General features: G+C 43.3%; 2 protein-coding genes across 4 annotated transcripts in view; both read left to right on the top strand.

Moving 5' to 3' along the window:
• Window positions 1–12985, top strand: part of CUTC (cutC copper transporter) — a 44767-nt gene extending 31782 nt beyond the window's left edge. For all 3 annotated transcript variants that reach the window (XM_030202941.1, XM_030202943.1, XM_030202942.1), the window contains 6 exons: window positions 50–259; window positions 1392–1427; window positions 8376–8509; window positions 8925–8952; window positions 10273–10378; window positions 12374–12985. In XM_030202941.1, coding sequence (XP_030058801.1) covers window positions 50–259; window positions 1392–1427; window positions 8376–8509; window positions 8925–8952; window positions 10273–10378; window positions 12374–12485 — 626 coding nt within the window. In that variant the 3' untranslated portion in view covers window positions 12486–12985. The remainder of the gene's footprint in view (window positions 1–49; window positions 260–1391; window positions 1428–8375; window positions 8510–8924; window positions 8953–10272; window positions 10379–12373) is intronic.
• ALDH18A1 (aldehyde dehydrogenase 18 family member A1) overlaps window positions 1–14126 on the top strand; it is a 948333-nt gene that overhangs the window by 43759 nt on the left and 890448 nt on the right. The window lies entirely within an intron of this gene.

The following is a 14126-nucleotide window of genomic DNA, read 5'->3' on the forward strand; positions in this document are numbered from 1 at the left end:
GTTTTCTTTTTTCCTGAGTGCTTTGTTTTTCACTATTTGATCTGGGCAGGTGTTCTCCAGGTGGTCAAGCAGTACATTCAGATTCCTGTGTTTGTGATGATCCGGCCACGGGGAGGGGACTTCCTGTATTCAGATCGTGAGGTGGAAGTAATGAAGGCTGATATCCGTCTTGCTAAGATTCATGGGGCTGATGGGCTTGTGTTTGGGGCTTTGACAGAAGATGGGCGAATTGACACAGAATTATGCATGGAGCTCCTGGGTAAGGAAATGGTTCAGAAAACTACCTTTTTTGAATATCTTTGACTTTCGATTGGTTTTTCTCCAGTCTTGGTACATTTGGATTTCTGCAGCGTGACTACTGTCGGAGCCCCCCCCCCCCCAATAGATGTGGATGGACAGGTGTATGGTGAGCTTGCCTGTTTCAGCTCATATATGTGTGTTGTGATATGGACTTCTGTCTAAAGGAGACAAAGCAGATACCACCTGTCTAGGGATTGGACCTTTCCTTCTAGTTCAGTGCTTATCACACATTCTGTGGCCTCGACCCCATTATCGTGGTCACAGAAAGTATGCTACCCCTGGAGGTGTGGTCCCATGATCTGGACAAGCCGTCCATAGAGATGTTTTGACCCCAAAGTTTGGGAAGCTCTGCTCTACTGATATATTCCCTTTTCTTCAATTCACATCAGTGCTTCAGCTAGTGCTAATTAATAGCAAGGCTGAATTTTGTAGGGTTGTTTGAACTGTTCTGTAAAATTCAAAGTTATAATAACCGCTGCAATTAATGAGGGGTCCCCGGAGGTGAGATATCTGTTGGGCAGATTATTTGTAAGACAGCTAGACTGCCCTCCTATGGGAGGTGGTAGAGATGAAAACAGTAACTGAATTAAAAAATGCGTGGGACAAACACAAAGGAATCCTGATTAGAAGAATCGGCTCCAAAGAAGCTTAGCAGAGATTAAGTAGGAAAGCTGGTGCTGGGCAGACTTCTACAATCTGTGATCTGATTGAGGCTGAATAGATTTGGATGGGCTGGAGTGGAGCTATTCAGGGGCTTTGACAACAACTTCAGAAATTTTAGAACAAGGCCAGTGCCAGGCAGACTTCTAAGGTCAATGCCCTAAAAATGGCAAGGATAAATCAAGATCAGGTATGCATATGATGTATCACTTCATACCATATCCAATGAGTTTATCTTATTAGGCAGACTGGATGGACCATACAGGTCTTTATCTGCTGTCATCTACTATGTTTCTATGAAAGTGCAAATCCCTTTATGAATTAATACGAGATTTGATGGGGGGAGGGGGGAGGCATACATTTCGTTCAGGCATTTTCCTCTTCCAATACTAGAGACCTGATTTTGTCTTCTCTTGCCTTTTTATTTTCAGCTGTATCCCGCCCACTACCAGTCACCTTCCATCGCGGTAAGTCACCTGACATGGAGTTATCATCAGCTGGCATGTAGTGTACTCTGCCCACAGGGCATGCAATCGGGATTTTATGCCGAAGAGGCTTTCTTTGCATTAGCCTTCATGTTTTTCTCTGCATATTTGTATATCACTGCTTTCACTCATTTCCATTATGCAATAGTGTCTTTTTGGCTGAAACCAAAACTCCCCATCCCCACAACCACTCTGCCACCCTATCCTCACCCATAGGCCCTCCCTGGGCTTACCTTCAAATCCCTGGTGGTCTAGTGGCCTCTTCAGGGCAGGAGCGAATCAACGATCCTCAGTTACTCCTGTCCATGCCAGTTCCAATCTCAAGATGGTTGCCGCTGCCTCCTGTGGCAGTCTTACGAAGCTGCAGTGGGAAGTCATAGCAGCCATTGTGGCTGCGTAGCTGGCGGGAGCAACTGGGATAGCTCATGTCCTGAAGAGTTGGGCAGAACGTGGGTGGAATTCGCAAGTACACATGCAAATTATAAAATACCTTAATCTACACTTGTATTTGCATAATGTATGCACCTTCATTTGCACCAGCTCCCAAACAGGTATAAGTGATGATGTCTATATTCCCGGTGCTTTCACTGCCGGATGCACTAGTATTTTATAAAGTCAAATAGGTGCCTGCTTGCCTGTATAAAACAGTGCCTAAGTAGGTACCTCAAAGTTACCCTCTGAAAGTACAATGGTAGAGGTAAGAGGAGAACAAAGACTGGACAGAGTATCTAAATTCCATGGAGAATGGACTATCAAGAAGTAGGTGGTGATTGACAGTGTGAAAAGCAGCAGATAAGTCAAAGAGGACAATGATAGAGTACAGGCCCTTGGTTTTAGCCATGAGCAGGAAGTTGGAGATGTTTGCAAATGCTGTTTTTCTGGAATGTAGAGAATGTAAAGAAAATTGAAGTGGATTGAGAATGGCTTGAGCTGAGGAAAGTCAAGATAGAGGTGAATAGCACATTCAGTTAGGTTGGAAGTGAAAGGAGGTAGGTAATAAAGAGAATAAAACAAAAAAAAATATGATACATTTTTTGACTAGCTTTCAAAGGCAACTTCTTCAGGTCAGAAAAGGAGAGAGGGAAATGGGATGATAGCAGGGCAGGTAGCATTCAGCGAGTGTTTTGGGGGTTTTTTTGAGCAGCGATCTGATCACAGAATTTTTGAGGGCTGCAGGAACAATTGCAATAGAAAGTGATAGACTGAGAATATGAAAGATGGATGGAATGACTAGGGAAAATAGAGCTGATCAGCCAAGTAAGAATAGGGCTAGAGGAATAGGTAGTGAGCAGGAGATGGCAAGAGAAAAGGGTGGCAGAGGCCAGAGGAAAGGGGAAGAAATGACATGGGGGAGGGGGAAGGGGGACGAGGAGTTGACCTGTTTGAGAACTGAAGATATGAAGACTGACATAGTCATAGGAAGTGGAATAGGGTGGACCACTGGCATTATGGTCTGACCTGTATTTTTTTGCAATGCAGTATCAGCAACTGGGGAGCTTGGGGAAAGGGCCAGGTATTGGTTTGTTTGGCTTCTTCAACCAAAAAAGGTATTTCACTGCCCCTGGACACAGTAGACTTCTTGACAAGTGCAAGAACAGACTGTAATGAGGTCAGCATGAATTTAAAATGTGTGAGGACAGTGTGGGTGGAAGATTTTATTCAGAGACACTGTAGAGTGGGCACAAGAGTGAAGGGAGCAAATTCTGGGGTTATCCAAGGTCTTAGTTTGGTCCACCTTACAGGGTAAGAGGAAGGGCAAGAGTGTCAAAGACAGAATGTAGAGTCGTAAGAAGAAGCTGGCTCACTGACAAAATCAGATAATATAAGGATAAAAAGGTCAGTAGTCTGGAGATTCTTGAAGGTGTTGGTGGTGACTAAACAAGGCTGTGAGGAAGAGTGGTTACATGTGAAAGTTATCAGAAGAACTGAAGTTGAGAAAACAGGATAGGATCAAGGTATTGGCCGTGCTGGTGAGTAGAGGCAGTAGAGCAGAGCTGAAAGTCAAGTGAGGAGGATGATATGAAGAGCATTGTGGTATAAAAGTCAGAGGGATCATCAGCCTGGAAGTTTAACTCCCGAAGAATGAGGGAAGGGGAAGAAGAGTCAAGGAAGAATGAAAGCTAGGAGTCAGAATTAGCAAGAATGGAAAAAAGGGGATTTATCAGGGGATTGATAAATAACAGCTATCCGGGGAGAGTGTGAGGTTAGCGGGTAGATGGAATGGGCCTCAGAAGAAGGCATTCAAATGTACAGGAGGAGAAGTCAGCAGATCAGTACCACCATCACCAAGTCATACAGAGCGAGGAGTGTGGAAGAAAAGATGCCCTCTCTACCATGAAGGTTAACTGAAGTAGAGTCCTCAGGGGCAAGCCAAATTTCAGTCAGTGCAAAGAGATGAAGAAAATGAGTGATAAAGATGCCATGAGTGTAGGCAAGCTTGTTGGAAATAGAGTGGATACTTCACAGGGAGCTTGAAAAAGAGAGAGAAGAGGGAGGAAGGAAGGAGGAAAATAGGGATAAGATTGGCATGGTTTTGTTTGTTCCCAAGCTGACATATGGAGGACAGTTCTGTAAAGTATGCATGAACAGTTACATGATGATTGTGTACACAAAATTCTGCCAAAGCCCAGTCCTATAAATACAATCATATCTTATGTAGCACACATTTTACAGGTAGGTGTACACATAAGTGAAGACTGAGCAGGACTCACTTGTAACTTATAGAATTCTGTAAGTTATGAGTGTATTTCTGGAATTTAGGTGCAAACACTTACATCATAAATACCGTATATACTTGAATATAAACTGAGATTTTTGATCCAAACAAAAAGGCCAAAAATGGGAATCTCGGTTTATATTTGAGTCTGGTTACTGGTATTTCTTCCTCCACATGCTCCCGTCTCCCATGGTTACCAGAATTTCTTCCTCTATAACACCCCACCCCCACCCCGTGATTATTGGCATTTTACTTCTAGTTCCTACCTTTAGCTGACGCTGACAAAGTTATACACTGGGCTGGTGGTAGGGCCTTGAGTATCTCGGATAGGGCAGGAACCAGCAGGCCTTGAGCATGCGCAGATGCTCAAGGCCCTGCACCGGCCCAGTGCATAACTTTGCATCAGCCAAAAGAGGTAGGAACTGAAAGTGAAATGCTGATAATTGTTGGGGGGGGGGGGGGAGAGAGGGAGGAGAAGAGGAAGAAATGTCAGTAACCGGAGTGGGGGGGGGGTATAGAGGAAGAAATTCTGGTAACCATGGAGGAGGGGAGTGTGTAAAGAAAGAAATACCAATTACCACAGGGCAGGGGAGGGGTGTATGTGAAGGAAGAAATGCCCATCAGGGGTGGGGGGGGGGGGGGATGTTACTGTACACTTGAGTATAACCCCCTCTTCCCCCCCCCCCCAGTTTATTTTTGAGTTGAATTTCCCCCTTTTTGGCAGGGGGAAAACTGTTATCTCAGTTTATATTTGAGTAAATACAATAGGTACTTATGTCTAAATGATAGGCACATATATACAAGGTTCAAGGTTATTTTATTTGATAGCAAACTTAGGAACAACCATTAAAGTGGGTTTCAAAATTAAAAAGTAACGTAATTAATACAAACCAGAAAAAGAACACCAACCAATTAGAAAGGAAAGAAATAGAAGAGGAGAGAGAAGAAACACTAGTATTCTATACTAGTAATGAAGGCCCGTTTCTGGGACAAATGAAACTGGCGCTAGCAAGGTCCTCCGCTCCCCCCCCCCCAACATAGGCCCCGCCCATCCCCAGTACGTGCACGTTGGCCCCCCCCCTCCAAAATCGGCAACCCCCCTCTACTACCCTCCCCTCCTCTTACCGGAGTCCCAGCCGCAGAAGTGAAGGGCAAGGTAGTTCGGAGATTCTGGTGCCTTAATCCGTTCTGTTCGCTATGAGCTGTGTGCCCTGATTGGCTGGTCCCGCCCTTGCAGAAACAGGAAATGAGGGCGGGACCAGCCAATCAGGGCACAGAGCTCATAGCGAACAGAACAGAAGGCAGCAGAATCTCCGAAGTACGTTGCCCTTCAGTTCTACGGCTGGGACTCCAGTAAGAGGAGGGGAGGGTAGTAGAGGGGGGGTTGCCGATTTTGGAGGGGGGGCCGAGGTGCATGTACTGGGGATGGACGGAGCGTATGTCGGGGAGCAGAGGGGCGTTGGGCGGGTGGAGGCATGGGAGTGGTTTGGCGTTTTTGGAGGGGGGGTGATGTACACGGGCATCTGTGAGAGATGGGGGGGTTGGATTTTGTGGGGGGGCGACGCGTGCTTCGTTTACAGTGTGCGGGAATGACGGCTGCGTTGGGGAGTGAAAAGACAGATCAAGCAATGGGCTTCTTAGCTTAGTGTAGTTGTGTTCATTATGACTACTACTACTACTACTTAACATTTCTAGAGCGCTACTAGGGTTACGCAGCGCTGTACAAATTAACAAGGAAGGGCGGGGCAGAGTTAGATTGTTTGTAAAAGTGGTTATAGAGCTTCGAACTTACGAACCCTGAAGCCACAAAGTTTAGAACGTTGAGGTTGCTTTTTATGTGCAGATGGGGCGTGGCTGAGGGCGGGTCTATGAGCGAGGGTGAGTGGTCCACATAGCCTAGCCTACACAGAGTACAGGAGTTCAGTACTTCACTGCCACGGAGTGAGCTTCAGAACGTTTGAGGGGGGATTTTATTTATATAGATAGGTGTTCTGTTTCCTTTATAAAATTACTCCCCACATGTGCTTATATTGGTATATATGCACAAAACTCCTTTGTAAAATTATCCCTTTAATGCCGCATCCCTTCCATCTTGCTCTGACTGAAACCTGGCTTTTCCTCGAGGTCTTTGCCAAGGAAGTTCTTTTCTCCCATGCACCTTGCTCATTGAGCTGCAGTGCTGAACTGGGCTGTGACTCTTTCCATTTTGCAGGTTTCAGCAGCTTCCTTTTTCCTGTTCCTTTTCTGCCTGTTCACCCCACTGTTCCTTCAGGGAATTGTCACCTATCAATCCTTTAATAATTCCCTCCCTCTCCCCAACCTCTCCTTCCATATCAGCTTTGATTTCTGACTTTCTTCCTTGTACCATCTTCCTCTTACCTTATTCATTAGCACTTTCAATTTTTATGCCTCAAAATTCCTTGCCTGCCCTTGATGGAACATCTGTTTCTTTTCTTTTCCTTAAATCTTGGATCGTTTACCTAAATTATGTGGTCGATAGAAAGAATTGATTTTGTGGGCATTTTTTTCCTTTGTTTTATATAATAGTGAATGTTTTGTGTAATATCATTTCAAAATGAATATTATGATTAGTTTAAAACTTAATAAAGAAATTAAAAAAAAAATTCCTTGCCTTAAGATCTCCAGCTGATCTCCATCTGCTCTACTGCTTCCACCCACCAGCATAGCCACTGCCTTTCTGCCAACTACACACACTCAGACTTCTCCATTTCTGTCATCTCAATCTGAGAGTCATCGTTATTTCTTCTCTCTTATATCCCCATATGCCAATTTTGCAACTCCTTTTCATCAGGAAGTCACTTTTTTCTCTACTGTTCTTTGCATCACCGGCATCTGACTCTGCTTGCTGCACTGAATGCTGGAATAGTTTCCTAAGTGGGTGTATCGTGCTCCCTCTTTGGAAATATTCAAATCCCATCTAAAAGTTCTCTTTTTGAGGTTGCTTTTAAATCTTAAACCCTGCTGATTTCAGTGATATTTACTATACAGAGCAATAGTCAAACGTTTTGTGCAGGTAATAGTATTTGAAAATTTCTTCCTTGTCAAGGCTGGACCAAAGGTATCTGACACCCTAGGTGAATCTTCAGCTGTGCATCCTCACCTCCACACCAGGATGACTCCTCCACAACCCCACTCCAGCATCTCTTCTTGTGGAGAAGTGGAGGAGTAGCCTAGTGGTTAGTGCAGTGGACTTTGATCCTGGGGAACTGAGTTTGATTCCCACTGCAGCTCCTTGTGACTCTGGGCAAGTCACTTAACCCTCCATTGCCCCTGGTACAAAAATAAGTACCTGCATATATGTAAACCGCTTTGAATGTAGTTGCAAAAACCTCAGAAAGGTGGTATATCAAGTCCTAATTCCCTTTCCCTTCTTCCCTTTCCTCCACCTCCATATTCCAGTATCTTCATACTCCACTCCCCCTAGTGGTACCCAACATCTTTCTCCTTCCTATTCACCCTCCTCCACTATGGTGTCTAGCATCTTTCTCATTCTCTCCTTCCACTATTCAGCATCTGCCCTTCCTTCCCTCCTCCCCAGTGTTCAATATCTCTCCTTTCCTCCCCTCCTCCCCACCCCAAGTGGTTCAGTAGCTTCCCTTCCCTTTTTTATTCCCTCTGAGGTGTTACCGACAGAGCAGTCAGTGTGCATATGGGAAACATCGGAGCTTGTGTGGGGCCTGGAGCATCTGCACATGTCAAGGCCATCCAGGTTCTGCCCTTTCTGAAACAGGAAGTTCAGAGGAGTTGGCACCCAGCAGACCTTCAGCGTGTGTGGATATTCAAGGCCCTGCATCAGCTGCAATGGCTTCCATAGGCACACTGACTAGTGCATTGGTGCCATCCCCTGAAATTGTGCTGCAATAGGCAGACACCTAGTCCATCTAATGGTTGGGCTAGCCCTGCTCCCTGTCTGCCTCCATATACAGGTGAAAATACATGCATGGAGTATCCAAACTGCCCTTGTAATAAGTACATTTGCTTGTTTGTCTTGCCTGGCTTATTGATATCTGTTCAGTGCTGCATATGTCTAATAGTGCTATCAAAATGATAAGCATTGGTTCAAGAGATGTCCTGCACAGCCTGCATAATAGTACAGTGAGAGCAAGTGTCTGCTGATTGCCCAGTACCTTCACGGGTCTTCATTGAAATGCATGCTAGGGAACGAGTGTGAAATGTCTTGTTTTCTTTTCCAGCATTTGACATGGTTCACGATCCCCTGGTGGCGATTGAGACCCTGATTTCCTTAGGGTTTGAGCGTGTCCTTACCAGCGGATGTGATAGCTCTGCATTAGAGGGGCTTCCACAACTAAAGAGGATTGTAGAACAGGTGAACAATCCCTTTCTGCTCTTACTTCCTTGCTATACAGTAAGACCCAGCAGCTTCTGTCTTTGTGAAGGTTGCTTTCAAAGGTGTCTCATTATCTCCATCTTTACTCAGCATTTACCATAAACTTTCACCCATTCAGTCATGACTGAGAGAGTTAGTTAAAGTATGAAGTTATAGATAAAAGATGTGCTTTTAAGTTTGTATGTCCTGAAGCTGGAACTGGGGTTGGCTGTACCTAAAATGGCCATTTCTGGTGTTTTAAGGAGGACCAGTTACCATTCTCAGAATAAGAGAGCAGCTGAGGAAATACTGTAGTTTAGAATGTCTTTTATCTACTGACTTTTGCCAGGGAGGAAGTGTGCAATATCTTAAAATGATCAGGAAAAATAAACCATAAATACTTTTTTTCTTTCAGGCAAAAGGAAGGATCATAGTGATGCCAGGTAATAACATATTTCTTGGAACTCTTTCTTTACTAGAAACTATCCCAGCATCACACATGTCCCAGTGTGGCAATACTTAGGTACTTATCACTTTTCTGCATCTCTTTGTTTCATCTCTTCTTGAAAGTGTGTTCCTGCAGATTGTGAGACAGTTCTTCAAGCTGTCCTGCTTTTATTTCTCACACGGGAGCTTCCTTCATAGCTTCTGTACTGGGAAACACTGGAAGACTGGCTTCCATAAGCTTGTCCAGCGGCAGCACATCTTTTTGGCAGCTCGGTGCAGAGATATCAGTACTGTGAACTTCTCCAGCCTGTCCTTAAGCCAAAGCATTTGCTTTAGTCTCATCAGTTTGTGGGATTAATTCATTTTAGGACTTTATGTTCACCTTTCCAAATTATGCCCAAGGCAACTCAAACCATTATTAGAATTTAGGTACAATAATTCCCATTCTCAAAAGAGTTTACAGTTTAAGTGGGCAATGGGAGATAAATGATTTGCCCAAGATCACATGGAGTGATGGAGGGGACAATGAGATGTAGAGATGTGAACCTTATTTTCCTGGTTCTCAGCGCTTTGGGGTGTGTTACTGGGCTTGTGTGTGGGCTCACCACAGTTATAGGGGCTGTACAGAAATGGTGAGCTGCTTTCTTGCCAGCAGTATTTTGCCTTTTTGAGGCTGGACAAGCTGCTGATTCACCTGTGTGTGATTCATTGCTGCCTAGGGTCAGAGTCAGTGACATATGGGGTGTTCAGACAAGAAACAGTTAATTGCTGTAGTTGTGAGAGACCATTCTTTCATTGCAAAGAAATGTAAAGCAGCGAGGCTGCAGTGCAGCTACAATGAAAAAGGGCATGAGCTAAGTTCAAAATCCTTTCCTTTCCCTCCTTCCTATATGATATAACATTACTTCTTTGTGTATGTTTCCATAAGCTTTGAGGGCGTTTTCTAAATAGCAGAAAGTTAAATTTAGATAACAAGACAACAGCATGCTGTACCATTAAAGAATCTGTATTACCAGTGGTCATTAGCTTGTTTTTGTCTGACTTAGGGTTCTTAGGATTTTCAGTCTTGCAGTCCCAACTTTCAGTAGTGCTATCTCATTAGCAAAATCGAGATCTGTTCACCATATTGCATACTATTCTATTCAGTGCCTGAGATGACTTTAAGGTACATAAGCCAGCACATGTAGACAGACATGAATTGCTTGGACTAACTGATAGCAGTCACTGGTGACATGGGATAAATTGATAGGTGTGGATTAGCTATGTAAAATTCAGCATTGTTGTTGCTGGTTGTCAAAATGTGCCCTTTCCCCTAGGGGGCGGTATCACTGAGAGAAATTTGCACAGAATTCTGGAAGGTTCAGGTGTTCAGGAGTTCCATTGCTCTGCTCGCTCACCCAGAGACTCCGGTATGAAGTTCAGGTAGGCAGTCTTTTCAGTTATTACATGTTAAGCATAAAAAGGGAAATTATTTTTTCAGCCTTTCACTAAGGAGAATAAATCCTGGTTTATTCCTCTCAGAAGAAGAGGCGAGACATAGCTGTTCTTTTCCTATGGTAGCTGTGTTAGTCCATTTTTAAAGGTAATGAATAGAAATAAAACAAAACAGAGAAAAGAAAATAAACTAATCAAAAAATGTATTGTTAATCCAATAAAAAAGGTTTCATAAGTACATAAGTAATGCCACACTGGGAAAAGACCAAGGGTCCATCAAGCCCAGCATCCTGTCCACGACAACAGCCAATCCAGGCCAAGGGCACCTGGCAAGCTTCCCAAACGTACAAACATTCTATACATGTTATTCCTGGAATTGTGGATTTTTCCCAAGTCCATTTAGTAGCGGTTTATGGACTTGTCCTTTAGGAAACCGTCTAACCCCTTTTAAAACTCCTCCAAGCTAACCGCCTTCACCACGTTCTCCAGCAACGAATTCCAGAGTTTAATTACGCGTTGGGTGAAGAAGAATTTTCTCCGATTTGTTTTAAATTTACTACACTGTAGTTTCATCGCATGCCCCCTATGGAATTCTAGTATTTTTGGAAAGCATGAACAGACACTTCACATCCACCTGTTCCACTCCACTCATTATTTTATACACCTCTATCATGTCTCCCCTCAGCCGTCTCTTCTCCAAGCTGAAAAGCCCTAGCCTCCTTAGTCTTTCTTCATAGGGAAGTCGTCCCATCCCCGCTATCATTTTAGTCGCCCTTCGCTGCACCTTTTCCAATTCCACTATATCTTTTTTGAGATGAGGCGACCAGAATTGAACACAATACTCAAGGTGCGGTCGCACTATGGAGCGATACAACGGCATTATAACATCCTCAAACCTGTTTTCCATACCTTTCCTAATAATACACAACATTCTATTCGCTTTCCGAGCCGCAGCAGCACATTGAGCAGAAGGTTTCAATGTATTATCGACGACAACACCCAGATCCCTTTCTTGGTCCGTAACTCCTAACATGGAATCTTGCATGACGTAGCTATAATTCGGGTTCTTTTTTCCCAAATGCATCACCTTGCACTTGCTCACATTAAACGTCATCTGCCATCTAGCCTCCCAGTCTCGCAAGGTCATCTTATTTTCTTTTCTATGATTTGTTTTATTTCTATTACCTAAGGAAGGAGAATGTGTCTGGCAGACTTCTTCTCTTTCACACCTTTATTTTTACAGCTGAACCACTCTATAGCCCCTGATGTATTTAGGGCCTGAATCCTGACCCTAATGCACTGATGTGTGCCTGTGGTACTCTCTGTTTTGTTTTTTTGCTTTTAATCCTTCCTCACAGCATTGTCATTTATCGTAGATTGGGCATTAACATTCATAACAGATGAATCCAGAGCTTCCTAAATTATGGGTTGGGACCCCAAATGGGGTTACAAAATACATATTTGGGGTCATGACTTGGATAGACTCTCTTATAGGTACATCATTATTCTGCACCTCCAGGGAGGTCACAAAATTTTATTTGGCCACTTACATGGGGTCACGGCCACTAAAAGATTGGTAGGCAGTGAATTAATCTGTCTTGGCAGTTTCCTTTCAGCTGCCAGGGCTGCGACATCTCACATATGGTGATAGAGATTTAGGTGTTCCATAATGCAGTGACACATTTTGCAGTGTTCTGTAATTCAATATTAAGTTACAGCGAAGGAGACAGAATGGATGATGTCAAAATACTTCTACTGGACTCAACAAAGTTCATAGCAAAAGCTTTATTCATAAAATGTCCACATTTTATGAATAAAACTTTTGCTGTGAACTTTGTTGAGTCCAGTAGAAGTTTTTTGACATCATCCATTCTGTCTCCTTCGCTGAGACTTTGTTCTTTGGCTTGACCAGTGCGGAGGTTTGTTTTCTTCTGTGTTTGTCGCTGTAATTCAGTATTAACATGTTGTCTCTTTCCTTAACAGAAACTACTGTGTTTCAATGGGAACGTCTCTCTCTACCTCAGAATATTCAACCAAGGTAGCAGATGTAACAAAAGTGAGGACCTTAAATGCCATGGCAAAGAACATTCTTTGAGACAGTAGCTTGGCTCTTGGGAGGTCCTGACATGTCAGTAGTGCAGACAGAGTGCGCTGTTCTGCACAGACCCATTAGGGCAAGAATTCAGGGTGAACTACTGGAGCCAGCTGGGACTCTGGCTCTAGATCGCCAAGGAAGAAGATAACGTTCAAGCAGCAGAGCCAAAGTGATTTCCCTTCTAACAGAGAAAGCGCTCGCTCAGCATGAGCGTTCTCATTCATCTTTCCCTCCTTCTGGCTTTGCACCCAAGGTAGGACAGTGTGGAGAGCAGCAAAGAGGATTCCATCCTGGACCTTCCCATGCAGTGTCTGCCTTTCTCAGCAAGGAAATTAAGTGGATTGAATTAACATGAAAAACACTTTTAAAATATCTTTTTGGCCTTCACTGTGGAATCTCTCCCTGCTGTTAATGTAACAAACCGTGAGTTCAGTCAAAATGGGGGAGATAAAGAAAGGTGTGAATTTTACACTTTGAAAATAAATATGTGCTTATCAGTGCAATTTATTCATGAGAACATTTATTTTTGCAGTTCCTTTTTTCAGATGCAGTGTGAAATAGATATTTGCCATCACTTTGTACATGCATATATTTTCATATGGAATTCTACCATTCAGCATTTAATGAGAGAAATTGTTTGATTTCTATGGCCCAGAATTGTAGGTAAGGCCACACAAGTCCTTACCTGCCTGCAAAATGGTCAGTATTTTAAATGAAGTAAGATTACGGAACATACAGATAGTCATGGTTTAATGGGACAAAACTAAGTAGATGTAGCCAAAGGAAGTCTTGCCTCACTAATCTCCTACAGTTTTTTTTAAAGGTATGAGACAGTTGGTATAGAGCATCTGGATTTTCAGAAAACATTTGGCAAAGTACCTTTATCAGAGATTCCTGAGGAAATTTAAAAGCCATTGGATAGGAGGAAATGTCCGTTTGTGGATTGGGAACTAATTAAAAGATGAGAAACAGAGAGTAGGGCTAAAAATACAACAAAGAAAATGTTCCACTCAATGTAGAAACTCAAAAGAGTAAAACCTTTCTTCCCAAGGGAAATATTCCGCAGCCTGGTACAATCAATGGTGCTAAGCCACCTAGACTACTGCAATGCCATCTATGCCAGATGCAAAGAACAAATCATTAAGAAACTCCAAACTGCCCAAAACACTGCAGCCAGACTCATATTTGGAAAAACGAAATACGAAAATGCCAAACCCCTAAGAGAAAAACTACACTGGCTCCCATTAAAAGAACGAATTGCATTCAAAATTTGCACCCTTTTCCACAAAATCATCCACAGAGAGGCCCCGGCCTATATGTCAGACCTTATAGACTTACCAACCAGGAACACAAAAAGGTCAGCACGCATATTCCTGAATCTCCACTACCCCAGCTGCAAAGGACTCAAATATAAATCAACATATGCATCCAGCTTCTCCTACATAAGCACGCAGCTATGGAACGCACTACCAAATGTCATAAAAACAATGCATGACCTAACAATTTTCCGACAACTACTGAAAACCTACCTGTTCAAAAAGGCATACCACAATGATCCATCCTAAATACGAAACAACGAAACTCCACCAAAATCAGACAAAACCGAACTCTCTACACTTGACCGTTTCATTTATTCTGTTA

Source organism: Microcaecilia unicolor, chromosome 5 (genome assembly GCF_901765095.1).
Source record: "Microcaecilia unicolor chromosome 5, aMicUni1.1, whole genome shotgun sequence".
NCBI classification, from domain to species: domain Eukaryota; kingdom Metazoa; phylum Chordata; class Amphibia; order Gymnophiona; family Siphonopidae; genus Microcaecilia; species Microcaecilia unicolor.